The sequence below is a fragment of the Osmerus eperlanus genome, chromosome 14 (genome assembly GCF_963692335.1).
Source record: "Osmerus eperlanus chromosome 14, fOsmEpe2.1, whole genome shotgun sequence".
In the NCBI taxonomy this organism is placed as follows: Eukaryota; Metazoa; Chordata; class Actinopteri; order Osmeriformes; family Osmeridae; genus Osmerus; species Osmerus eperlanus.
The window spans coordinates 16,007,236-16,031,819 of NC_085031.1; the positions used below are offsets into that span (position 1 = coordinate 16,007,236).

Here is a 24,584-nt window from a genome sequence, read left to right on the forward strand (position 1 = left end):
TAATAGCGTATACCTTCTGGCCCATATCGAGGGTTAGGGGAGCCTGAGATTTAAAAACAAATCCCAATTGGGAAACACATGCAGTCAGAGCAGGATTCTTGCAGACCAGCAAACCCCAACACAAACAACACGGGTCCGCAGGTCATTGAATGGTCTAATAACACGACAGGTCACGATGAGGAGGGTACTGTAAGTCGCTCTGGATAAGAGCGTCTGCTAAATGACTAAATGTATTGGCAAGAATGAAAGCCTTCATCCATACACAAATACATTTCAACCATGTCCACAATATTAATGCATGAATAGACGCCTTATCATCTGTGAAAACAAAAAAACAAACACATATCACACTCACTGGCATGTGTGCTGACAAATATGCACACACACACACACACGTATGCACACACAGGCAGGCAAACACACAGAGAAGCACACACATACACACACACACAAATGAGAGCAGGAAAGAGAGAGAGAGAGAGACAGCGAGGGAGGGAGAGACAGAGAGAGCCCATGCCCTCCCTCCAAGGCTGCAGGACAGGACAGTGGAAATTTCCTCCTGCTACTACAGAGCATGCCCAGAAAACCAGCCTGTTCCAGTCCCCCTCGCTCACAGCCTGTCCCTCTATCGTCATGAATCTTAATTACCAGCTGGAATATGACATGTGACCGTGCGTCAGCACTGGGGGTTAGCGTTCACTGGACACATGATACTGTAATTAACTATTGAGAAACAAAAATAGTCTGGTAAAATTAGCTTAATAAAAAACGTTATTTATGTTTATGCTCTATTATAGGTGTGCAGAAAATACATCTGTTCTTGGCTCATGTGAAATAGATTTGAGATCAAGAATCGGCACACTCTTCAAACGTGAGAATGTGGGAGGCCCTCTCCGTGTTAATAATAGCAGTTGGCTCGCAGCCACTTATCATATACTGTTACTATCACTGGGCGAACTATACTCGGACGGTAGGCTACCCCAATTGCAACAGAAATATCACTTCTGTGTTTTAACCCTCGTGCTGCCTTCGGGTCACATGACCCAAAGGTTCATAACGAACCATCGTTGTGTTTACCCAATTTTACCCAATACAAAAACAAATTAAAATAATTTTCTTTTAACCTTTGCAATGTGGGGGGTCTGAGACAGCCTAGCTGTTAAAAGAAAATGCTTCACTTTGTCTTTGTATGCGGTAAATTTGTCGCAATACGACGGTGGGTCACAATGACTGATGGGTCAGAATGACCCGAAGATAACACAAGGGTTAAGTGGATCACCTGAGCCCAAGTGGGTGGGTCTCTCTCCTGTGTTTCAGATTCAAGCTCAACGCCTCTCTATTAGAATTAACATTCTGGCAGCTGTGGAATAAAATCAATGTAATTTTGGCTAACTGTTTGTGCTTTTGCAATATGAACTTTGTTGTATTGGTGATGTGATGCCTGAAAAGTCCCAGAGTAGTTTGAATTAATCAGTTGGGAGTTTGAGCCTTTAGTCACGTGGGGAAAAAGGGATGTGGATGTGAACTGCAAAAATGTCTGATTGACATTCTATCAGGTCCGTAATCATAATATATATTGGGGAGGACACATCTGGTCAAAATGTCCCCACCAATATATTATAAAAATATACATAATATATAAATGTGCTACGCTACGACAGGCAACCACGCACGCTGTCCGAAATTATCATAAAATGTTATCATATTCACAACTAAACGTAAAAAGTTTTCAGGGGGGGACCCTCAGACTCCCCAGCAGATTTCGTCCACCCCAAAGTTGACTCCATGGCTACGGCCTATCATTCTATTGACCAATAACGCGAATAGGCCTAGTCAACAATTTCCTCACTTTCAATCACTAATTCTGTTCACAGTTTTCCCAGACTGCGAAGAGTTAACATAATGTCTTATTTGTGCTACTCACATATTCAGATTGCCTGGTGTCCCTTAAATATGGATTTGAAAATATCGCCCACACCAAATGCCAATCAAACATGGTCATGTTGCATGCCGCGCCCACATTTATAAACTGCCCAATGCTGAACTGTGGCGCGCCGCTCAGTAGTAAAAATACTGCACGGTGTTTAACCGAGCGTTCATTCACCTTCTCTGTCTGTAAGGCAATCGGAAAGGTAGATTGTCGCGTCCATAACCGTTGTCTGCCTCAAATCGGATACGATCTCGTCAATACCTGCACTTAAAATCGAATAGATAAATCGTCTCGTCAGTTGGCTACACCCCTTCTTAGGATACCAGACCCTAGTTAGGGTAATCATCGTATTTCTTGTCTGAAACATTATGAGATGAAGAGTTTTCAGCGACGATGCCGTTCTCGTGGAACTTAGGTGAGAAGATTCTGTGCTCTGTCACACACGTGGAGAGTGCGCGTGGAGCTGTCATCTCTGATTGTCCCGAGCCGAGTCCGGATGCGGGATGCGCAGAAGACCAAGCAGAGGAGTTGAAAGGTAAAGTTAGGTGACTGTATATCAACCATCCATCTTTTTACATTTAAAGGAAGATAGTTTAGGCTTCCAGATGCAGAAGGTAAATTACTTTGTATTAATTTATTAAATAATGAATAATTACATCCTAGTAAAGGCACCGAAAGGGCTGAAAGTTACTAATCGTAATATTAGCAATACATGTAAAATAAATACATTTCTCTCAGCCAAGAATAGTATCTTCCCCATTTAAGTGTAACATAGTTAGACTGCTCTTTGCTCTTGCAAAATAGTGACGTATTTGGCAATACTCCCACTTTGGCCCACAGTCAAACACACACACACTAACACCCCCTCTGGCACCCATTCAGACACAAATCTTCATTCTGTAACACCTCTTATCTCACTGAACGCACCACAGAGGTTACGGTCCTCATGGTTTCCGTAGGAACCATCCTAACAGGGCCGTGATGTTTCCCCGTCGCCCCCCGGGTGGCGACAGGCTCCTCGGCTGAGGTTGCGACCCCTGTCAGTGCTGCCAAGGGGGAGCGCGGTCAGTCAGAGACCCGCTGTCAGTCTCAGGAGAGCTTCATCATCTCAGAGGGGGTTCAGGTTGGGGGGGATGGGGGGCACGGGGCGACGGGGGGGGTGGAGCAGGATGGCCGGCGTGCTCTGTGAGCTGGGTGCTGGGACCAGGAACAGCTGATCGGGGACACTTGTTCGGCCGGGCCACCTCTGGATCCAAACACGGAGCCGGGCCACCTCTGGGTCCAGGCACGGAGCCGGGTCACCTCTGGGTCCAGGCACGGAGCCGGGCCACCTCTGGGTCCAGGCACGGAGCCGGGTCACCTCTGGATCCAAACACGGAGCCGGGCCACCTCTGGGTCCCCCCCTGGTGTGGGTGTGGGTGTGTGGGTGTGTGGGTGTGTGTGTGTGTGTGTGTGTGTGGGTGTGTGTGTGTGTGTGTGTGTGGGTGTGTGTGTGTTCGGGTACAGTAAGGCTACCTGGCCCTGGTGTGTGTGTGTGTGGGCACAGTGGGAAGGATTTGAGAGCGAGCGAGCTGTAGGCATTCTTCAGCACACGTGAGAGAGGAGAGCAGTCCTTCGGAGGCGCAGTTTCATTTCCCTCTCCAAGCTACAACTCAAGGAAACGAGGACCAGATTGGACCAGCTTTTTCCAGTTTGCGTCTTACCTCAGTCTCACTATAGTATCTGGCTCCAGGCATGGCCCAGTAGTGGCACTCTCAGTCAAGTTTCTAGCCAAGCCTTTGTATCTGCCCTTGCTCTGGTTTCACAGGAACAAGCAGGATTGTTCCAGGACAGCAGAAGTTGCGCAACGCGACAAATTAAATTGCTGTTGTAGAACAGCAGTTGGGTTTATTACTGATGCAGGGATTGCCTCAGAAAATGCGGCATGACGCAACTGCTGTTTTGATTTCCCCTTTGACATTTACATTTATCATTTAGATGTTATTACTTTACCTCAGTGAGCCAGACAGATCTGCCCATAGTGGGAGGTGGTTGTAAGTAGCCTCACATTCCTATGGGGTGAAGCGCCCCCTGTAATAGCCCTTCTGGAGGCCCGGGGTGGCTTACGAGCTCAGGGGCAGCAGCCTCCCCTGCGCTGTACGCTGTCGTACAGTTTAGGTTTTCCCAGCGCAAGTTCTGTGATTCTGGGGATCTGCGCTTGTGTCATCCGAGTTCGCTTCGCATTGCTGCGTAAACGAACCACAGATGTTTACGTGAACGGGAGCCATTGTTGCGCGCTGTTCTTGATGCGGGCTTCATTTTGGGGGGGTGAGGGCTTTTTCTCCTGCTCTCTGGCCTCCTGCGTCGGTGAGAGGATGCTCTCTGTCTAACAGACCTCGGGGCAGTTGGATCAAATCTGCGTGGGGGGAGATAGAGGCGAGTGGGGGGAGGGAGAGGGGTGCTTGGCGCTGTGGGGGGGGGGGGGGGGGGCAGCACAGAGGGAGACAAGGAGGGCGGCATTGTTCCCAGGGTGAGTAATGTGTAGGCAGCTGCCGCCTGTGACACTGAGCGGAGATATTGTTTTTCCTGGGCCTCCCCCCCCACCTCCTACCCCCATAACTCTTCCCCCCAACCCCGCCCCCATCCCTATAACCCTGCCCCACCCCTCTCTAGCCACGCCCCCCGCTCTGTGTGGCTGACTGGCTGAGTCCAGAGTGGCCTGGCCAGGGGCAGATATGGGCGGGTCTGTCCGCCCGTGTGTTTTGTTGTGTTTTTGCTAAGGCTCTCCTCTTTTGGTCTCTCTGAGGGTCTCTTCTCTTTTGGCTTGCAGGGGTTAGTGGAGTCTTGCCACAGCTGGCACTGGTGTTTATGAAACGCTGAGTGTCCGCCAGAGGACAAGCACACTGGATCTATTCTGTTTCTGTTGAGTCACCCTATGCACAGCCCAGAGATATCCTACACCGGCCTTTACAAACACGCCAAACTCTCCCCTCTCATGCCCTCCGTTGCAAGTCAACATCAAACAGTTTCTTTAAATCTGGAACACAATTACATGCTTTTTAATAGAAGGTTTTAGGCGGAACTGAAGGTATTTACGTTCTGTTTGAAAGTGGCCTTTCTCATGTTATTTACCAAAGAGGCAGCAGAGTGCAGAACAAATAGCCACGAGTCTAAATGTGTCTTTGAGAGAAAGAGGGATATAAAGAGAGAGAGAGAGATAGAGAGAGAGAGAGAAAGAGGAAGAGAGACTCGAGACACAGAGAGGGAGAGAGGGAGAGAGAAAGCAATGTTTGTGTTTTGTGCAAGCTTGCCTGCAAGCCTGCCTATTTCACCAGAGGCTGGGATGTAAGGCCAACGTGACTGGAAGCACACACACCCCATGACTCATTCAGCCATGCTCTTCAGCTTGATCATCTTGACTTTGAAACTGGCCCAACACAACAAGACAAAAAAGTGGACATCCCTGGGGTTCTGTAGCACACAATGTACAATGCAGCTGCAACATGAATATATCTGTCTTCAATATATGAATATATCTATGAATATATCTTTCTCAAAACGGTACTGTCTACGCAATGTGAATTGGAAACTGCACCATCCCAGTAAGTCTCTTAAGATTAAACATAAGATGTTTCATTCATCTCAAACTATGATATTCTGGGGGCACAGAGCCAACGGCTTGTTCCTATACTGTCTTTACCTTGAAAGGCCGTTCATGCCTGTGACATTGTGAGGAAAGAGGACAAGAAGTCTTAAATCACCCTGAGTACCCAGTTCTGAGAGGCCACCATGATGACAAATGCTTCTATTTAATCAGAGTGAGGAGGCCTTTAAGCTTTGCCTCAGGAAAGAGAATAGATCGATGTCACTGTTTTGCCAGAACGTTCAGTAAACATTGGTACCTTTCTCTTTGTGGTTTTAAATCTGTTGTTTGACTAACCAAAGCTTTGCATCATGTTGCATTATGTAAACAATGTATTTGTGAAGCAAATGGTTTAATCCAGGGAGGATTTGAACCTTCAACCTCTTGGTCTGCAATCAAACTTCACACACCAAAGTGTACCGATCCCACCTCTCTGCCTCAACACAAACTTATTTTACCTCAGCAGAGCTATGAATCACAGATTGTTTATTTTACATCTCCACTGACGACTCATTACGTAACGGCGACCTCCCTACTCCGCGATGTGGAAAGCGAGCTTCTGCCAGAGCGTGGGCCGTGTCCTGGCGGCGAAGCAGAAGCGGTTACGTCAGCGCGGCATCCTCGCCATGTCTTTCACGCCCGTGGAAGGAGGGTCGGGGGTCGACTGCCCTCTGGAGTTGCAGACGGACACGAACAAGACTAGAATGTCTGGACACGAGGGAGGCAGGAAGGAAGGAAGAAAGAAAGAAAGAAAGGAAGGAAGGAAGGAAGGAAGGAAGGAAGGGAGGGAGGGAGGGAGGAAGGGAGGGAGGCAGGCAGGCAGGGAGGCCGGGAGGCAGGAAGGCCGGGAGGCAGGAAGGCAGGGAGGCAGGCAGGCAGGAAGGCAGGGGAAATAACATGTCAGGGTACGAGAAATGGAGTGTGTTGAAGAATGACAAATGGCCGTCACTGTGAATGCACAGCGCAGAATACTTCCTTTGGTCGTTGAAAGTAGATTAACTTACTTACCCCCGTCCCTCCTTGGCAACACTGTCAGGTTGTCAGGGATGATACGTCCTGACAACCCCCTGGATATGTCCAGGGGGTTCAGTGACCTTAGATGCTTCAGTGTGCAGTAACTACCCTGGCTGAACTTCCCTGGCACTGTCTGGACAGTTGTGTACACTGCTAATCCCCTCGATTGGCCTCCCAATGTTTATCTCCTGTGGGTGACTGAATTCCATATCCTCAACATTGAACAATGAACTTCATTAGTGGACTGGCAGAAATCCTGTAAATTACTGGGATTTTGAAATTCCTTTCTGGACAGAAGTTCAAATTTGACGACAAAGAACTTACGTTTATGGATTTCGTAATGGTGTAAAACTTTCCTCTTACCTATAAAAACCTCTCTCATTCACGAGGAGGAAGTTATAGTACAGGATCTAGTCATTGGGGCTGAGCTCTGCGTAAGTAGAGCTGATAACATAGGCTCAGTGACAGCAAGGTGTATTTATAGCCTCCAGACAGGTCTGGACCGGTCGCAGTTTGACCCACTGCCAGGGCCTGGTCCTTTGGTGTGTAGCTCACACCTCCAGCATAGCCCCATCACTCACGCCAGCCACAGCAGGCCTGTCCCCAGCCCCACAGCCCCCCAGGGGCCCCTGACCACACCAATGGCTTACATAAGAGACCCATAAAGTCAATGCCTCCATTCATTAAAAAGAATGCTTTGGAAGGGAAGATGGCTGAGCGGTTAGGGAGTCGGGCTATTAATCAGAAGGTTCCCTGTACTTACTGTAAGTCGCTCTGGATAAGAGTGTCTGCTAAATGACTAAATGTAAATGTAAGATTCAGATTTCCTGGGGCAGCGAGCTAGCTCTGTCATTCCTGTCTGCTGTGTCGTGTGCTGGCACGTTTTCAGATTCCCGTCTGAAAAATTGAGATAATTCTGGGGAGGGTGTTTATGAGAGTTCGCTTGTTCAGAGGGTTCTTGGTTACGAGATAGATAAAGGAATGTAAAGAAGGACCGTTAGGGTTGTGGAAGTGGACAACCCGTGTCTGTTCATAGGTGTGTGTTCTGGAGTTCTAGAGTGTTGGCAGGACAACATGTCCTCATTTTCCCTATTACTCACTTCTTTGTGGGGTTGTGTGTGTGTGTGTGGAAACAACTGGAAGGTTTACAAAGCACCAGCATTTCAGGGCTGCATGGGCTTTTTTTTTCATTTAAATGAAAGTATCCGTTTTTGGTGTAAGTGGTGTTGTTGCTGAGTACTTCAACTCTGAAAAAGTTGAAGTACTACAAAGGACGACACTTTTTCACTTAAGTTAAAGTAAAGAAGTGTGGGCTCTGACATATACTTAAGTAAAAAACATTAAGTACAAAATGCTCAACCTTTCTAATCTTTTTTTCGAGAAAGAATTTTTGTAACTTTTAATAACTTTTTCACACACAGTAAAATTTCTTCTCAAACTTTTTTAGGGAAACCATTTCCCTCTTTTTTTCTAAAAGGGTTTCTAAAGGTTGTACCCAAAAAATTTGAACAAAAGTTTCGAAATATTAACTTTTTTTAAGATTCCCCCCCAAAAGTAAAAAATTAAATAAAAGAATTCCCCCCCAAATCTCAAGGAGTGAAAGTACTGATAGTAAAGTACTGATGCCAGAAAAATCTACAAAAAAAAGTACAGTAACTAAATATTTGTACTTAATTACTTCCCATCTCTGCTGAGTTGTACGCCTATAAACGCACAAAGTAGCTAAATGTCCATTTGTCTCAAGCGCCAACATCTCAAACTCAGTTTCGTTTGTCTTTTCACAGAGAAAACTGTGCTCGCTCCGCCAGTGTTCATCTTCCAGAAGACTGTCCTGTCCATGAAGGTGAGGGTTTGAAAAGTGCAGGAGCCTGTGTCTGAAGCTCTGTTAAAGACTGTGTGTACTGGAAGAGTGTCAGATATCGGGAATAGATATAGGGAAGTCAGATGGCTAAGCGGTTAGGGAATCGGGCTATTAATCAGAGGGTTGCCGGTTCGATTCCCGGCCGTGCTAGATGACATTGTGTCCTTGGGCAAGGCACTTCACCCTACTTGCCTCAGGGAAATGTCCCTGTACTTACTGTAAGTCGCTCTGGATAAGAGCGTCTGCTAAATGACTGAATGTGAATGTGAGATATCGCTTTAAAAATCGTCCTCTCTCTTCATTTTGATTTCCCCTCAGAGAAGAGCAGAGAGGTGGGAGGAGGGGGCAGGTAAGCATCGCCATGACGCTCCACATCGCCATGACGACCCATATCGCATCACAGGGTCTGGCATCCGGACCAAAAGTTTGTTATTTTATTCTCCACTAAATGGCTGAGTTTATCCGATCGGTTTCTTTTCTCCCTCAGTCGGGGTGAGCCCAAACAAAAGAGTCCGATCCTTCACCTTCCCCAGTCCCAGAACGAGGAACGGTGAGTGTTGATGAAAAACTTTCCAGGGAAACATACCAAAGTCACACACACACACGCATTACAGCACCAGTTTATAAAACTTAAATATTTTGGGATAACATTTATCTCTATTTGCCTGTAAAAACTAGATTATGAGCCACAGGAGGGTAGCCTGTGGCTGGTAGCCACAGGAGCCTGTGATCTACACTGTACTGAACTATTCAGCCATGTATGATGAAGCCTGCTTCTGTCTGTCTCTCTACTTGTCTGTCTGTCTACCTATCTGTCTGACTACCTGTCTGTCTACCTGTCTGTCTGTCTGACTAACTGTCTGTCTACCTGTCTGTCTGTCTACCTGCCTGTCTGACTAACTGTCTGTCTGTCTACCTGTCTGTCTGTCTACCTGTCTGTCTGTCTACCTGTCTGTCTGTCTGTCTGACTACCTGTCTGTCTGTCTACCTGTCTGTCTGACTAACTGTCTGTCTACCTGTCTGTGTACCTGCCTGTCTGTCTGACTAACTGTCTGTCTGTCTACCTTTCTGTCTGACTACCTGTCTGTCTACCTGTCTGTCTGTCTGACTAACTGTCTGTCTGTTTACCTGTCTGTCTGACTACCTGTCTACCTGTCTCCCTGTCCGTCTGTTCCCAGGTTCATGTGAAAGAAGCAGTCGTATACGGTCCTCCTCGATGTGTTTCCCCCCTCCACCCCCAGGTATGCCAAACATCCAGCTACGTCTGACAGAAACACCATATCTGGATTCACGTCTCCAACCCCCCTAGGGGTTTGCAAAAGCATATTCTGCAGCTAGGAAGACACACAACGCTCAAGCCATGCCTCGACTTGTTCAGAAATGTCTCCTACGTGGAGAAACAATCCTGGCCCACCACAGGGTTTTGAACCAGTGCTTGGACCTCCTCAAGTGGGTTTCAAATTGATAGCACCTTCCAACTCAGTCAGCAATGGCAGGGGTGATGAGGTCTAAGTTTACAGCCCTGTTCCTTTCAGTCATGTTGATGATTTGATGATGTGGGGGGCGGGAGTGTGGGGGGATTGTGGAGGGTGTGTGGAGGGGGGGGGGCAGTCTTCAGTTGGCCTCACACCAAAATGTCTCTAGATTGTACATAAGATGATCTAGGGGGCTGAGAGAAGCTGGAGACATGGCTTTGGAGCCACGGTTGCCAACCATAGCCACACCTGCATGTGTGAGTAAATCTAGCATCTTCCCCTGGTGTTCGGTTCATCCCACAGCGTCGGTTAGGATGGCCAAAATCGTCCGTCTACACGGCTCCCATTCCTCCCATTCCTCCAAGCCTGGCTCTAAGCCAGTATGGTAGCCTACCCTAGGAGACATTCACTGGGGTTCGAAGTTGAGGTACTCCTCACTCACACACCAACTTTATCCAGCTTTGCCACTAAAAAGCTTTGAGCACTGAGCGTCTTTTTGATGGTGCGGGTGGGAGGGTATTAATACAGAGGAGTTTAATTAATTTAACACTGCAGACATTCACTGACCTACCCTACCCTAAAACAAGAGCCATTACAGTATCGAAATAGCATTAAAATAAATATAACTTCTAAGAAGGTCATGACAAAGTGCTTCTACCGACACACACACACTCATCCACTCTCTCAGAAGCTTAAAGTGCCCATGCATGGGACTTTAACCATCTCCATTAGGGCTCTGGTTCCCAGCAGCCACCTGGTTGTGTCTTCTTCCTCGTCTCATCTGGTCTGCCCTCGTATGCCATGTCATAAATCACTCCACTGGCCAGAGATCATGTCATAAATCACTCCACTGGCCAGAGATCATGTCATAAATCACTCCACTGGCCAGAGATCATGTCGCTATTCCTGAAGTCTGGCGGTCACTTTGAAAATATCTATGGCACGCTTTGAAACCTCAATGGAATGACCAAATCTTAATTCCAAAAGCATACTACAGTATATGCTAGATATTCTTTTTTTTATTATACTTTTTTTTATTAGTTGAATATTTTTTAAAGAATTGTCTTGTCTTTTGTCTCATAGTGTCACAATCAAATGTGTTCATGCCCCCAAATATGTGCAAGAGGACCACAGAAACAGGTGACTATAACAACCATTTTCATTTTTTTCCATTTTGGTTCATGGCCATTCATTAATTGCAAAATGCTATCTTTTGAAACATTCTCTTATTTTTAGACAATCTTGGGAGACAATTGCATTGTGTCGCAAATAAAAAATTGTGGATAGCAAAACTAACTACAAATCGTCGATCAAACCGCTAATTCTCCGCCTCTCCTCCACCGCCTGCCTCCCTCTGCCTGTTCCCCTGGAGTGTAGCTTCACCCTGGATCAGAAGATCCCTGCTGAGGCCTGCTCTCCTCCTCGCCCCGAAGCCCTGGAGCATCTCCCAGAAATCGCACCAGCCTGAGGTAGTCTGCAGCTCTGTAACCTCTCTCGCTCACCTCCTCGACCCTGCTCATCCCCTCCCCACAGGCTAAACCCCTGCACACACCCACACCCCCGTCCTTGTTCTAGCCAGCCAGTACGTGTCTCACACCTGGGTGTGGGGGTCGTGGTACTGCCCAGGGCCCTGGAACCTGTCCCTGAAAACAGGCACGTACTGTCCCGTCCACCCTGGCTAGGACAGGAACTTTCTCAGCAGTTTTAAGGCTTGTGGTGAAAAACACTTTCTCCTCAGCCCTGGCTGCGTCACTGCCTCAGGAATCCATGTTGTTTTCTTCTGGAGCTACACCTTCTGTACAGACTGTCGCAGGGGTGGGAGGTTGTCAATGGTTAAACTCAACGTTCAAACTGGTTTTGGTCAGTTTTTACATGTTTTTCTTTTCATTTATTATTTTCCTTCAATGCGTCGCAGCACATACTAACAGGGGGTGAACCCGGACACATCCAACCCTTTTAATTTATATGATTTGAAAGTCATAGGCTGGACAATGAAAGAGAATATACAGTGGATTTACAGAATATAGGACTATAGAATAAAATGTAAATGAAGTACGCCTTTGTGTTTTGTCCTACAGGGTAGCCATGATAACCTGGGTGGTCTCTGCAGTGTAACAGTAAACAGACCCTCTTCAAGTCTTTCACCTCCAGATCATAGGTATACTGTTGGGCCTTTGTGTCTATAAGTTTTCATTCAAAATCAATTCGTTTTATCCAATGGGATGGACAGGGTGGGATTTGAACCTAGGATCTCTTGACGATGCAATCTAATGCTCTACCACCACTATAGGCCTACTCGACCCTATAGTCTTTTATTCACAAATGTTACTTAACGTTAAGTGTCAATTTAAATCAGTAATACAGTAGCATTTGCACTTGAACGTTTCCATGAATGTGGCTTCTCTCTCTCTCTCTCAGTTCATTTCAGTTTAAAGGGCTTTATTGGCATGAAAACAACAATTGTTCATATTGCCAAAGCAACGGTAGAATTACAGAAATATTCATCAATATAAATCATGGCCTTATATTTACATTTACATTTAGTCATTTAGCAGACGCTCTTATCCAGAGCGACTTACAGTAAGTACAGGGACATTCCCCCGAGGCAAGTAGGGTGAAGTGCATTGCCCAAGGACACAATGTCATTTTGCACTGCCGGGAATCGAACTGGCAACCTTCTGATTATTGGCCCGATTCCCCTCACCGCTCAGCCACCTGACTCCTTAGAGCCTCTTTGTCTCTGCTCCCCCAGTTCCAGCCCGGTCACAGAAGGTTATATAGAAGGTTATATATACTTATATGTTATACAGTCACACACAGAGACACACACGGTAGTTAAACATATACATACCTGTAACAACACCACACAGGTGTAGGCTTTCAACTTTGTATCCATGTTATTATTATTCAAGTTGGTATATTATTAATGTTGCCAAATAATTTACAATAACAATAATCTCTCTATCTCTCACTCTCTCTCTCTCTCTCCAGATCAGACATCGACGTCTCCTCCTCTGACAGGCTTCAGTTTGTTTTCGGAGAGAACATGAGCGAGAGAGTTCTGGTGAGTTCCGAACAAACATTTGCGCTGACATTCAAAATGACACGTGAACGTAAAATATGACGACTATGTGACCGTTCACAGTAAATCAGCGGCAGAAGGAGTAACACCTTGTTATCATATTTTTTGTCACGTCCGCAGAGTCCGCAGAAAACAGTCAGCGGTGAATCGGAGTCAGATTGCAGCTCCTCAGAATCTGACTCCTCCAGCTCTGAGCCAAGTCATAACGGTAAATCCTGGGTTTTACCTTTCTGTTAGCCCGCTGCCGCTCTGGAAGATTCTAGAATCCTGTAGCGTAAATCTGATTTAGCTTTGGGAGCATCAGGTCAAAAGGGTGCCCTATAGTGCCCTCCGGTGGTGTATTTGTAATGTAACGTATTCGTTCGTTTTGCGGACGCTTTTATCCAAAGCTACGTAGAGGGGGAATTTGAACTTGAATCTCAAGATCTGCGGTCAAATGCTCTACCTCTGAGCTATTCCCATTAATTTGTTCCTCTGCTGGTATCTTTCCAGAACTTCGGCCAAAGTAACTTGAGACACAGGAACCCAGCCAATATCTTGTATTTATGCGTAAAAGCGTTTCATTTGGACTAGTGAAGCGATCATTTGAAGTGTTCAGTTGAAAGGCTGTTATGTATTTCTTGAGAGCTAAATAGTCTGTTCTTAGATGTAGAACATGGGAGTCGTGTTTTGAGTGTGTCGGTTTTGTATCCGAGTGGTGTTAAATGTCAGATGGGGGTTAGATGGCTGAGCGGTTAGGGAATCGGGCTATTAATCAGAAGGTTGTCGGTTCGATTCCTGGCTGTGAAAATTGACATTGTGTCCTTGGGCAAGGCACTTCACCCTACTTGCCTCGGGGGAATGTCCCCGTACTTACTGTAAGTCGCTCTGGATAAGAGCGTCTGCTAAATGACTAAATGTAAAATGTAAATGTAGCTCTGTATGTACTGGACAGGGAGGGTGTGGAGATCGCTCAGGGAGTCGGCCGCGGCCCACACAGCCTCGTACAGGAGGCACCGTCCACTAAGGCGCGTCCAACTCTTCACCGGAGAAGAGAAGGAGAGTAATGTGGTGCAGGTGAGCAGGTTGTAGCCGCAGTTTATGATCAAGATATATGGCGAGAAGCAAAGTTCAAGTTGACATAAGAAATGCCTCACAAATCCGTGTCAGATAAATGTCTTTATTCATCTTATTGTCATCGTTGCCTTTCAGGTGACTTGCAGACTGTTTGTCTTGGAGAAGGGAACGCAGTCGTGGAGTGAGCGAGGGAGGGGGGTCCTGCGACTCAACGATTTAGCCTCAGGGCCCAAAGGTTGCCTACAGTCCAGGATAGGTGAGTTGAAAAGGAGAGTTCAGCTCGGTCTCTCTCCACGACACCCAGCAGAACCTCACTGTCATCCCTCTGTTAAACTTCAAAACATCGGCCAAACATCTCTCACCTCACACCTTGGCTCTTTCATCTGCTCAAACTCCAAAATCAAATCCAAACTCCATTTGTATGCGTGTAGGTCAGGTGTAGAGTGTTTGACAGCCGTTTGCAAACGAAGAGGTTACATTATCATGTAAAACATCGATTTTAATATACAGACCTTTTAAAAAAAAGCGGTTGTGGAGCTCACACCAGTCTGTCCCCTCCCTCTCTGCTCAGTCATGCGACACCAGGGAAGCCTCAAGGTCATTCTCAACACCAAGCTGTGGCCTCACACCCACCTGCGCAGGCCCGGGAGACGCAACCTCCAGGTGACTGCCACCGACGTGGACAGCCAGGCCATGCGGGTCTTCCTGGTCCAGGCTAGCGCCAGGGACGTGGCCAGGCTCTACGTGGCCATCCACCACCGCCTGGTGGCCCTCCGGGGTGGGGCTGGAGCTGGGCTGGAGCCGGAGGGGGCCGGGGCCCGGGAGGGACACTGCTACAGCGAGAACGAGGAGGATGAGGAGGAAGAGGAGAGACGGAGGCAGAGGAGGGAGAAAGAGAGGCTGCTGCTCACCCGGTTGAGACCTGGTGAGACACAGATGCTGGGATGCTTGCGGTCTTTACCGATTCTTTCTCCCTCTCCCTTTGTTTTTCCTGTCTGTCTCTGTCTCTCTTTCTCTTTGTGTGTCTGTCTGTCTCTGTCTCTCTGTCTCCTTGTTTGTCTGTCTGTCTCTATGTCTCTCTCTCTTTGTTTGTCTGTCTCTATGTCTCTCTCTCTCTGTGTTTGTCTGTCTCTATGTCTCTCTCTCTTTGTTTGTCTGTCTCTATGTCTCTCTCTCTTTGTTTGTCTGTCTCTATGTCTCTCTCTCTCTTTGTTTGTCTGTCTCTATGTCTCTCTCTTTGTTTGTCTGTCTCTATGTCTCTCTCTCTCTTTGTTTGTCTGTCTCTATGTCTCTCTCTATGCCTCTATGTATCTCACTCTCTGTTTCTCTTCTCTCGCTCTTGCTCTCTCTCTGTCTTCCTAACTCTCTATCTCTCTCTGGCTCTCTCTAAACAACCCTAAACAGACAAACACAGTTGTAATCCTTTAAACAATCCTTCCAGGCCTGCCTACAATGCACTGATTACTTTTATTCATTAGCATGGCCTTGTTTTTTGATGAAACAGTGACTCCAAATGATTAAACGGTTCAAACGAGGCCCCGTCCTCTCTGAGTCACATGTCAGTAATCCCTGTTCCCTGTTCTCTAGAGGAGGTGCTACTGACGGCAGGTGGTTCTTTCTCATGCCTTTATGAGCTGGCACTGATAGGAAAAAATAAGAATTACCAGATGGGATGCCACATGGTGGACCACTTGTTCTAAAAAATAAAAAATAGGCCATGTGCATAGACCTTTTAGGAAAGTTTTTTTTCCAATGTTTTTTTGTTGTCTTGTCATTTACTTTAGCAGGTGATGAACGCGCACATAAATTTACATTACATTTATTCATTTAGCAGACGCTTTTATCCAAAGCGACTTCCAAGAGAGAGCTTTACAAAGTGCATAGGTCACTGATCATAACAACAAGATAGCCACAAAAACATTGCGAGTAGCCAAAACATGAAGCACACATTGTGAACAACCAAAGTAAGTGCCAAAGGGAAGAACCATAAGAGCATGTAGTTAACAAGTTACAATTAAACAACATACCTGAATCAGAAACCCTCCTGCGCTGATCGTTAGGAGTTGAAGTTACACTTGTCCGTCCACAAAACCGTTAAGGATTAAGCTATCTTTAGCTCCATATCATCTGGCCGTGCATGAAATGCATTCCAGTGGTGGGTAACTGATGTCACACGAGGGCATATGTGTCCCTCTATCTGTCCCTCTACTGTATATAGCTTCAGAGTAGGACTCTCCTTGAGGATCATTCAAGCTTCCTCGGAGGACCACGAAATAGGGCCATCGACTGAGCATTTCAAGATGTTATGGCTAACCATGTCTGTAGAGGATTAACTCTAGCCTGCTTCTGTAACAGCCTGGTGAATAAAGGGAATGTATCATACAAAATGCAAACGTAATTGTGCACCACTGCATTCACTGTAATAACCTGAATGCCTGAATCAGTGACACATGATTATGTAATAATCTCTCTTTGTTTCTCTCTCTGTTTCTCTTTCTGCCTCTCATTTCTTCCTCTTTTTCACAGTGGTCTGTGATTGGATGCACGGTAAACCCAGTTTGGGTTCTTGGTGACGTTTTATTGCGCAACCCAGTGGTCTTCAGTTTCAGCAGCAAGAAAAGTCTTATCAGCACCAACAGTGAGAGAAGTTTGGGCCGTACTGGTGCATCGGGGACAAAATAAACTTTGGAGACCTGACAAATGTGTGTACCTGTTTCTGACTTAGGCAGAAATACACTTGATTTGTTCTCTTTATGGACAGATGTTTTTGCCGGTGTAAATACAAATATTTTGGTATGACTAAGGTGAACCAGTTAAAAAAGTGTTTTATGTTTCTTACCTTTTTACTTCTTTTGTGAAATATTTTATATACTTTATTCTCCTGTCACACAAACCACAGTAGAACTCAAAGTGCTTTCTAAACCGTTCAGTACATTTCGTATTTTCAAAAAAGGTTTTGTTCTTCTATGTTCATTTTAGAAGAATTTATTTTTGTATTTCTTTTAAATATGTATTTTTATTTAAACATTAATACATACTCGTGAGAACCTATTTTAAAGTCACAAATTTCAACATCTATTTTGGTGCATTTTAACTTTAAACACAAGTACATTTGGTTTACTTTGTTTGACGTCTAAGCTCTTAGTTACTAATACAAAAAGAACTGAACAGGTATCCTTGCAGTACATTTTCTATACCGTCATTTACGAAAAAACTGTAATGCTTTTGTGCGTCTTAAAAGCTATCCTACAAGCAAAGTTCTCTGAAGGTTCTCTCGTGTTTTAATACAAAGCAACTGTGTTGAAAGATAGTCTTGCATTGTGAGATAGCGACTAGCATCTAGTTTATTATAATTGTCAACACTGTACGAATTGTATTTTGATGGTTTGTTATTTTGTCTAATATGTCGTCATGACCTATTAAAAAGAGTTTGACTTATTTTGCCTTGAATAGTGTTGTTGCCTTGAATTAGGTTTGTTTATTTAACTGACACTTTCATTAACTTACTTCTCTCCTAAGCGGATTTGATGAAGGAGCCAAGATAAATAATGGATATCAGAACTACCATAAACGCCCCACCCCCTTTTAACTAGTACGTTCTACGTGACCAATGAAATTGCAGCTGCGTGGGGATGCGGGATTGTACCTGTATGCTGTAGCTTACTAGCTATTAGCTAGCGGTCTCGTACGCTATTAAGAAGTCCTGTATGTCAGCAAACTAGGGTCTACGTTGCTTCAAGAAAGTAATAAGTTGGACACAAGTGACAGTAGTCGTTTTGCCAGAAAATACGTAGAAAATGTGAAAGGCGGGGTTGTTTTCGTGGACACCCTCGTGCTTCTAGGTAACTTTGGATAGCAATTGTGCTACGGTAGCTAGCGAGCTAGCTGTCAGCAAGCTGATAAATCCACAAGTGGCCATGCTTTTACGGATAGTGTTAACCTGTTAGTCGCATTATTTCGCTTGAGGACCTGCTGTTTATCTGGATTCAGTGACACGTTCGGTCGAGAAATGCACATGACCTCTTTTCTAACGTAACGCCCGTTCTTGTACCTGACGAGGTTTGGGTTAGCAGTGACAGGTCGGATGCTAATGCTTTGACAGGTCGGGACGGATGACAGCATTGTCTCGCAGCATCTGGATTCAACGAGTTCAGTGAATGAATGGAAGCCAGGCTAAACAGCTGGAGTGCCAGTGAAACCGAGATTTGATTAACGTGACAGACGGTAGCGATTCCGTAGATAAGGTCGTGATCAAACTTACCTTTGTTTTACAAGTTTACAATGACCAGTCCTTCATTCATGAACTTTATGTGCCTCGGGAATCGAGTTGTCGCAGTCCTGAATGGAACCTGTGTTCGTCGCCTCACGCCTATCCTGTTTGGAATACGACATGTTGTATCGCATGCCGATGCTGGGTTCAAACCCGAAAAAGTTGCGGTGGTCACGAAGACAACAAGATATGAATTTGAGCAGCAAAGATACCGTTATTCAGAACTCACCGAGGAGGATCTGAAACAGCTGGTAAGACGATGAAGTGAAAGCAACCGTATCATTTTTTGCAGCTCCAAGGGATACAGGCTGCTGGTGCCATTTCTGTCTGCCTGAAGTTTTATCTTGGAAGAGATTGTCACATTTATATAGTTTGTTTTCTTGTATGGATGTCTTTATACAGAAGTAGGCCTGACTCAAGACTAGTCATACTGATACACTGATCACTGATCCTTGACTGGCCTTTTGGTCTTAGGCCCTAATTGTTGTAAGCTGCAGTATTAGGAAATCTCGTCCACCAATGCCTGAACATTGCTTCACAACTGACTATGATAACGGTTTCATCAACTTTATTCAAGGGTCATATTTGACACGGTTTGACCTAATGTTCCAACGTTTTGTTTCCTTTACGTGTCAGTTGGCAATGAAAGGTTCGAGCTACAGTGGTCTTTTGGAGAGGCACAACGTCCACACACGCAACGTGGAACACATAGTGCACAGTCTACAGTAAGTGTGTGTGTGTGTGTGTGTGTGTGTAAAGAAACCCCAGCCACACATCCTCTTCCTGCCTTCCTTCCGAGTGGCACAGACTCTGTTCTCTTGCCATAAGCAACAACAAAGTTATTGGTGCTAAATCTGTGTTTTTTCGTCTCTCTCCAGGCAAGAGGGAGTTGAAGTGCGTGTTGTGAAGAGGGGGGAATACAGTGAAGAAACAGTGAAATGGGCCGACGCCATCATCTCTGCTGGCGGTAGGTGTTTTCTTCGTTATTTATGGAGGTCATTTTTGTAGTTTTCACAGTAAAAGATTGATTGTGTTTGTTTTTTGGAAGCCATTTTTGTAGTTTTTTTTTAAACAGTAACACATTTTTGTGTTCTACTGCGGGACAAAACATTGACCCCTTTTTCTAAACCGTAGAAAGGGGTTATTTGAAGTGTGACCCTAACCCACAGAATAATGGGAGGTATCCTAACAACAGCTTCAGACAACACATAAGCTATTGTGTAGCCTACTTGTCATTGAGAATAACCTCCATTCATGTTGTAGGTGATGGGACCATGCTACTAGTGGCCAGTAAGGTTTTCAGCAGGGACAAACCAGTTGTTGGTGTCAATACTGATCCGGAGAGGTACAAACTCTTTCATGGAATGTTTTTGGAAGGGAGGGCTTATGAAGAAAGACCAAAAATGGAATTGGGGAATAGTGGTTTGGAATGTTGGAATGTTTTGTAAAACAGCTGGTACTGTCAGTTACCAGACAATCCTTTTGGGTACTAGACAAGCTTGTTGGGTAACAAAAAAGAAACTGGATTCAGTTCAACTAACCTTTTATTTTAGCTTCTTAGAAAAAAACAAACGTAAAAGATTTGCGTCAGAGAAAAGGACTGTACGTGCTGAAACCTTGTTTTCCTTTCTCTGTGTGAGTGAAGGTCAGAGGGTCACCTGTGTCTGCCTGTGCATTACACACATTCCTTCCCAGAGGTGCTCAAAAAACTCAGACGTGGGGACTTCAGGTGAGTGTCCCCTTGTAGCTAAAGTCAAAACACTGCTCCTGGTGTGATTAAGGTTTGTGTTAACGTCACTTTTATTTGGACTTTTCATTCTGCCGGTGCTCCTCATCTGCCCCCTGCTGCTTGTGTCGCGGAAGCGTCCGCTCTGATTCCTGGAACTGCCTATTAATATCCCGGCTTATTTTTTGTCACCTCGCTTCCTTTCCCTCTCCCCCTTCTCTCTCTCTCTCTCTCTCTCTCTCTCTCTCTCTCTCTCTCTCTCTCTCTCTCTCTCTCTCTCTCTCTCTCTCTCTCTCTCTCTCTCTCTCTCTCTCTCTCTCTCTCTCTCTCTCTCTCTCTCTCTCTCTGTGTCTCCCCCACGCACACTGCTTAAGTCCTTTACTGATTTACCTATTTACTTCTCTTTTTCTCTCCCTTCTTGCCCTCCCCTTCTCTCCATCCCTCCTTCTCCCTCTCTCCCCCACCTGCCCTCCCACCCTCCCACGTGTCATCCCGCCCTCCTCCTCTCTCCCCCACCTGCCCTCCCCGCTCTCCCCACCTGCCCTCCCCTCTCTCCTGCCCTCCCCCCTCTCCTCACCTGCCCTCCCGCCCTCCCCCCTCTCCTCACCTTCCCTCCCCCCCTCTCCCCACCTTCCCTCCTCCGGCCCTCCCCCCCTCCTCACCTGCCCTCCCCCCTCTCCCGCCCTCCCCCCCTCTCCTCACCTTCCCTCCCACCCTCTCGCCACCTGCCCTCTCCCCCTCTCCCCACCTGCCCTCCTCCCGCCCGGCCTCCCCCCCTCTCCTCACCTTCCCTCTCCCCCTACCTTCCTTCCCCCCCTCTCCTCACCTTCCCTCTCCCCCTACCTTCCTTCCCCCCCTCTCCCCACCTGCCCTCCTCCCACCTCTCCCCCTGCCGTCAGGTGGCAGTGGCGCCAGAGGATCCGTCTGCACCTGGAGGGCACGGGGATCAACCCCACCCCGGTGGACCTCCATGAACAGCAGCTGAGCCTGGAGCAGCATAACCAGGCCCACCGCATCACCACCCTGCAGGCCCAGCGCTGTACGCCCCCGCCAGCACCCTCCGCCACCATGTGTACCTGTCCTTCTGTCCTCCCTGCTAACTGTCTGGATATCTGTCTCTGCCTGTTTGTCTGTCTGTGGGCCTTGCCTGTCTGTGGGTTTGCCTGTCTGTGGGTTTGCCTGTCTGTGGGCCTTGCCTGTCTGTGGGTTTGCCTGTCTGTGGGTTTGCCTGTCTGTGGGCCTTGTTTGTCTGTCTGTCTCTGTCTGTCTGCCTAGGAATGTTACTAATTCTGGAGTCCAAGTATTCTGTCCTCCACTATCTTTGAGTGTGTGTGTGTGTGTGTGTGTGTTAAAGAACAAGTGTGGTGGGTCTTCCTCGTTCACTAAGTTGTGTTTCTTTGAGACAGGTGCAGTGGATGGAAACCCCTCCAAGCCTTACCTTCTCCCTGTCAGAAGTCTGAACGAAATCTTCATCGGTGAATCTCTCTCCTCGAGGTGAGTCCTGTCACCCAACCATAACATGCCGACCACACCAGCCCCTCCTAAACATGACTGTGTCTGAGCATGTTGTCCAAATACCCCCCCCCCCCCCTCAACTGTCTGCCCAGCACTCATTGGTGGATTTCTGTCCATCACAGGGGGAAGTTTAAATCCTTCAAACCTCATCTCACCCTCTCGCTCCATAGGGCTTCCTACTATGAGATGTCCGTGAACGACGGCCCCTGGGAGAAGCAGAAGAGTTCAGGTCTCAGCGTGTGCACCGGTACCGGGTCCAAAGCGTGGTACGTAGCCACCCAGACGTTCTCTGGCTCGTTCTGGATAAACAAACTTGAGGGTGTGCTGGATGTCCTGGTGTGCGCTGGGGTCGGTATTGATTGCAAAAACGAGGGTAGGCTAGACACGGTTTTGTCAGGTGATGTTACAGCCAATCAGAAATCCACACGATGACTGCTTGTACGTGCATGGGAGGTCTTGTCATTGATTCTTCCTAGAACTGCCTATTTATATCCTAGATTCTTTTTAAGGTTTTCTTTCCCAGCAATTCACTGGTGTTGCAAAATTAAAGGCCTTTTTAAATTTTTTAGGTCCTATAATATTAACAAACTTGTTGAACAAGCTGTGGAGGATGTCCTAAGAATTGGTATGTATACATCGTAAACATTCAAATAATCATACAGCGTGTATGATGTGTGTTTCAATTGGTGTTGTGTAAACAAAGCTGGGAATTAAGACTAGGTGTTCTATCTGCAGCGATGATCAGCTGTGTGTTTCCTTCTAGGAAAGGCACAAACGGGTCTTGATATTCCACTGAACCAGGAACTGATAGGAAAAGGTACGTTTCATAAACGTGGTTGCTGAATGTTGACAAACATTAGTCATGGCAACTGTTACACGAAAGACAACATTGTTTGCATAGTGATTGTCACTGAATCCATGAAAGTAACCCAGATTTAAATCCCAAAAGTTAAATGAATAAAAAGTTCCATTATTATAATTATTATAATTTAAAAAGTATAATTTTTTTCCCTACAGTTACAGAGAAGTACAATGAGTCTCTGGTGTACAGCCCTGAGGACGGGAGAATGTTCTACAGCATCAGAGAACCCATTGTCAACAGAGTGTTCTCCAACAGCCGCCAGAGAGGCTTCGCCAACCGGTACTTCACTTTAATCGATACATCCTCCCCTACTGTTAAACCCTCATGCATTCGTAAACAGTCCCAGTTACATTTCGTCATTTAGCAGACGCTCTTATCCAGAGCGACTTACAGTAAGTACAGGGACATTCCCCTGAGGCAAGTAGGGTGAAGTGCCTTGCCCAAGGACACAACGTCATTTTTCACGTTCGGGAATCGAACCGGCAACCTTCAGATTAATAGGCCGATTCCCTAACCACTCAGCCATCTGACCCCGTGTTAACCCGGGACGCGTCCTGGTCTTGTTGTTCAGGGTGTGCGTGCGGTCGCGCTGCTGGGACGCTTGCATGGTGGTGGACGGGGGGACGTCGTTTGAGTTCAACGACGGCGCCATAGCAACGATCACCATGAGCGAGGAAGACCAGCTGCGGACCGTTCTCCTGTGAAGCTGATTGGTCCGTGGCCTGGCGTAGGAGTGGACGGAGCAGGCTAGTCTGGTACAGCAGGACTTGTTACAGTGGGGATCTTGAGGTGAACTTGGTCAGATGTTGTTTTTCATCTGGAGGGGGGGAGAGAGGGGATTGGAGGGGGGTTAGGGTGAGAGAGGGAATTGGGGGGAGGGGGAGAGAGGGGATTGGGGGAGGGGGGTTAGGGTGAGAGAGGGGATTGGGGGACAGAGGGGTTAAGGTGAGAGAGGGGATTGGGGGAGGTTAGGTTGAGAGAGGGGATTGGGGGAGGGGGGTTAGGGTGAGAGAGGGGATTGGGGGAGAGAGGGGATTGGGGGAGAGAGGGGATTGGGGGAGGGGGGGTTAGGGTGAGAGAGGGGATTGGGGGATAGAAGGGGTGTGGTGAGAGAGGGGATTGGGGGATAGAAGGGGTGTGGTGAAATTCACAAATCAGGTTTTTGACTTTGATTTGGTTAAACAGCAAAGAAATCACGTTTGACTATTTTGGGAGGGTTCCCTTTCTCTTTTCACTACCCATCAGAGTTCCTTCCAGACACACATCCCTTCTCGAAACTGACCTTGCCTGTAAAAGTGTACTAGCTTGTGTGGTGTTGATTTTTTTTCTCTCTCTTATTGTTTCCCGATTTTACTGGAATGCAGCCTTAAATTGTTACTCTCCACTCTCGGCTCTGTGGTGAATCTCCTGTCGTCCAGTATAGTGAACCGTCCCCTTTATGAGCTGACTTTGAGGTATTGTAATTGTCGCACTACGATGACAGATGTATTGTATGTTTGTTATGTTAATCAAGGCAGATGTAAGTACAATGTTACTGATTTGGCCTTCTCTTGTTGCTGTTCACTGCCCTCCCTCCATCTCTGATGAGACACGTAGCCAAATGCAGTTTTGACCCATCGCATAACTGAGGGGTGAAAAAACATAACTTTTGTCAGGGAAAGTGTATTTAGATTGTTGTAAATATCTTTCCTGGTGGTTTTCTGTGCTCTTTGTGGTTCATATTCTCCACTGTGAGTTGCTGTTGTAACTTGTGATGCTTGTCCTTGCTGCTGAAGTTTATTTCATTCATGCTGATTGTTACAGAAGCTGTTTGAAATGGTTTTTACCAAGGAGGTCCTTTATACCAACCACAAGTTCAATTCTGGTCGAATTATTAGAATTTTTTTTCTTCTTACCACAGTGCCAAAAATGTACCTTAGCAAGGCAAGTTTGTTGAGAGCAATGATTTAACTTTTTGATATTAGTGCATTATTTACTAAATCTATTTTCAGCTTGGCTGACCAAGCACTTTTCCAGCCTTTTGAGCTTTTTGCCGCGTTGCTATTGAGTTGATTAAAAACTATGAACAGCTACAAAGTGCACTAAAACCAAACCAATGTTTTAGTTTTGTGGAACATGATCAAAATTGGTCACAGCCAGGGCAATCATGCACCCTGAAAACCAATCATAGC

The 24,584-nt window shown here is 46.4% G+C and overlaps 2 protein-coding genes across 5 annotated transcripts; both read left to right on the plus strand.

Moving 5' to 3' along the window:
• Nucleotides 1–2,029: 2,029 nt before the first annotated feature.
• On the plus strand, nt 2,030–17,470 carry LOC134033515 (ran-binding protein 3-like). The gene is made up of 14 exons (XM_062477697.1): nt 2,030–2,465; nt 8,351–8,409; nt 8,746–8,776; nt 8,915–8,977; nt 9,606–9,668; nt 10,986–11,042; nt 11,280–11,371; nt 11,981–12,060; nt 12,894–12,966; nt 13,105–13,192; nt 13,919–14,040; nt 14,176–14,296; nt 14,612–14,965; nt 16,567–17,470. The coding sequence occupies exons 1-14, from the start codon at nt 2,324–2,326 to the stop codon at nt 16,611–16,613; spliced, it is 1,392 nt and encodes a 463-aa protein (XP_062333681.1). The 5' UTR covers nt 2,030–2,323; the 3' UTR covers nt 16,614–17,470.
• A 179-nt stretch (nt 17,471–17,649) lies between these two features.
• nadk2 (NAD kinase 2, mitochondrial) lies at nt 17,650–23,238 on the plus strand. 4 transcript variants are annotated; one of them, XM_062477698.1, is made up of 12 exons: nt 17,650–18,561; nt 18,947–19,035; nt 19,189–19,277; nt 19,574–19,655; nt 19,956–20,039; nt 20,936–21,108; nt 21,443–21,530; nt 21,674–21,817; nt 22,121–22,176; nt 22,315–22,368; nt 22,569–22,692; nt 22,985–23,238. In XM_062477698.1, exons 1-12 carry the CDS (start codon nt 18,322–18,324, stop codon nt 23,115–23,117), a joined length of 1,356 nt encoding a protein of 451 aa, XP_062333682.1. In that variant the 5' UTR covers nt 17,650–18,321; the 3' UTR covers nt 23,118–23,238. The 4 variants fall into 4 exon arrangements, with proteins under 4 accessions (XP_062333682.1, XP_062333683.1, XP_062333684.1 ...); XM_062477699.1 differs by having other exon boundaries at nt 20,936–21,075; XM_062477700.1 differs by having other exon boundaries at nt 17,651–18,561; nt 21,722–21,817.
• The last annotated feature ends 1,346 nt before the right edge of the window (nt 23,239–24,584 follow it).

What these genes read in the sequence shown, in the direction of transcription:
- LOC134033515 (XM_062477697.1), top strand. Translation starts at nt 2,324, where the DNA reads ATGCCGTTCTCGTGGAACTTAGGTGAGAAGATTCTGTGCTCTGTCACA. An exon ending in CAGTCCCAGAACGAGGAACG is followed by an intron (nt 8,978 to 9,605) that starts GTGAGTGTTGAT and finishes GTCTGTTCCCAG; the next exon opens with GTTCATGTGAAAGAAGCAGT. An exon ending in AGAAATCGCACCAGCCTGAG is followed by an intron (nt 11,372 to 11,980) that starts GTAGTCTGCAGC and finishes TTTGTCCTACAG; the next exon opens with GGTAGCCATGATAACCTGGG.
- nadk2 (XM_062477698.1), top strand. Translation starts at nt 18,322, where the DNA reads ATGACCAGTCCTTCATTCATGAACTTTATGTGCCTCGGGAATCGAGTT. An exon ending in AGGAGGATCTGAAACAGCTG is followed by an intron (nt 18,562 to 18,946) that starts GTAAGACGATGA and finishes TTTACGTGTCAG; the next exon opens with TTGGCAATGAAAGGTTCGAG. An exon ending in CAGAGAGGCTTCGCCAACCG is followed by an intron (nt 22,693 to 22,984) that starts GTACTTCACTTT and finishes CTTGTTGTTCAG; the next exon opens with GGTGTGCGTGCGGTCGCGCT.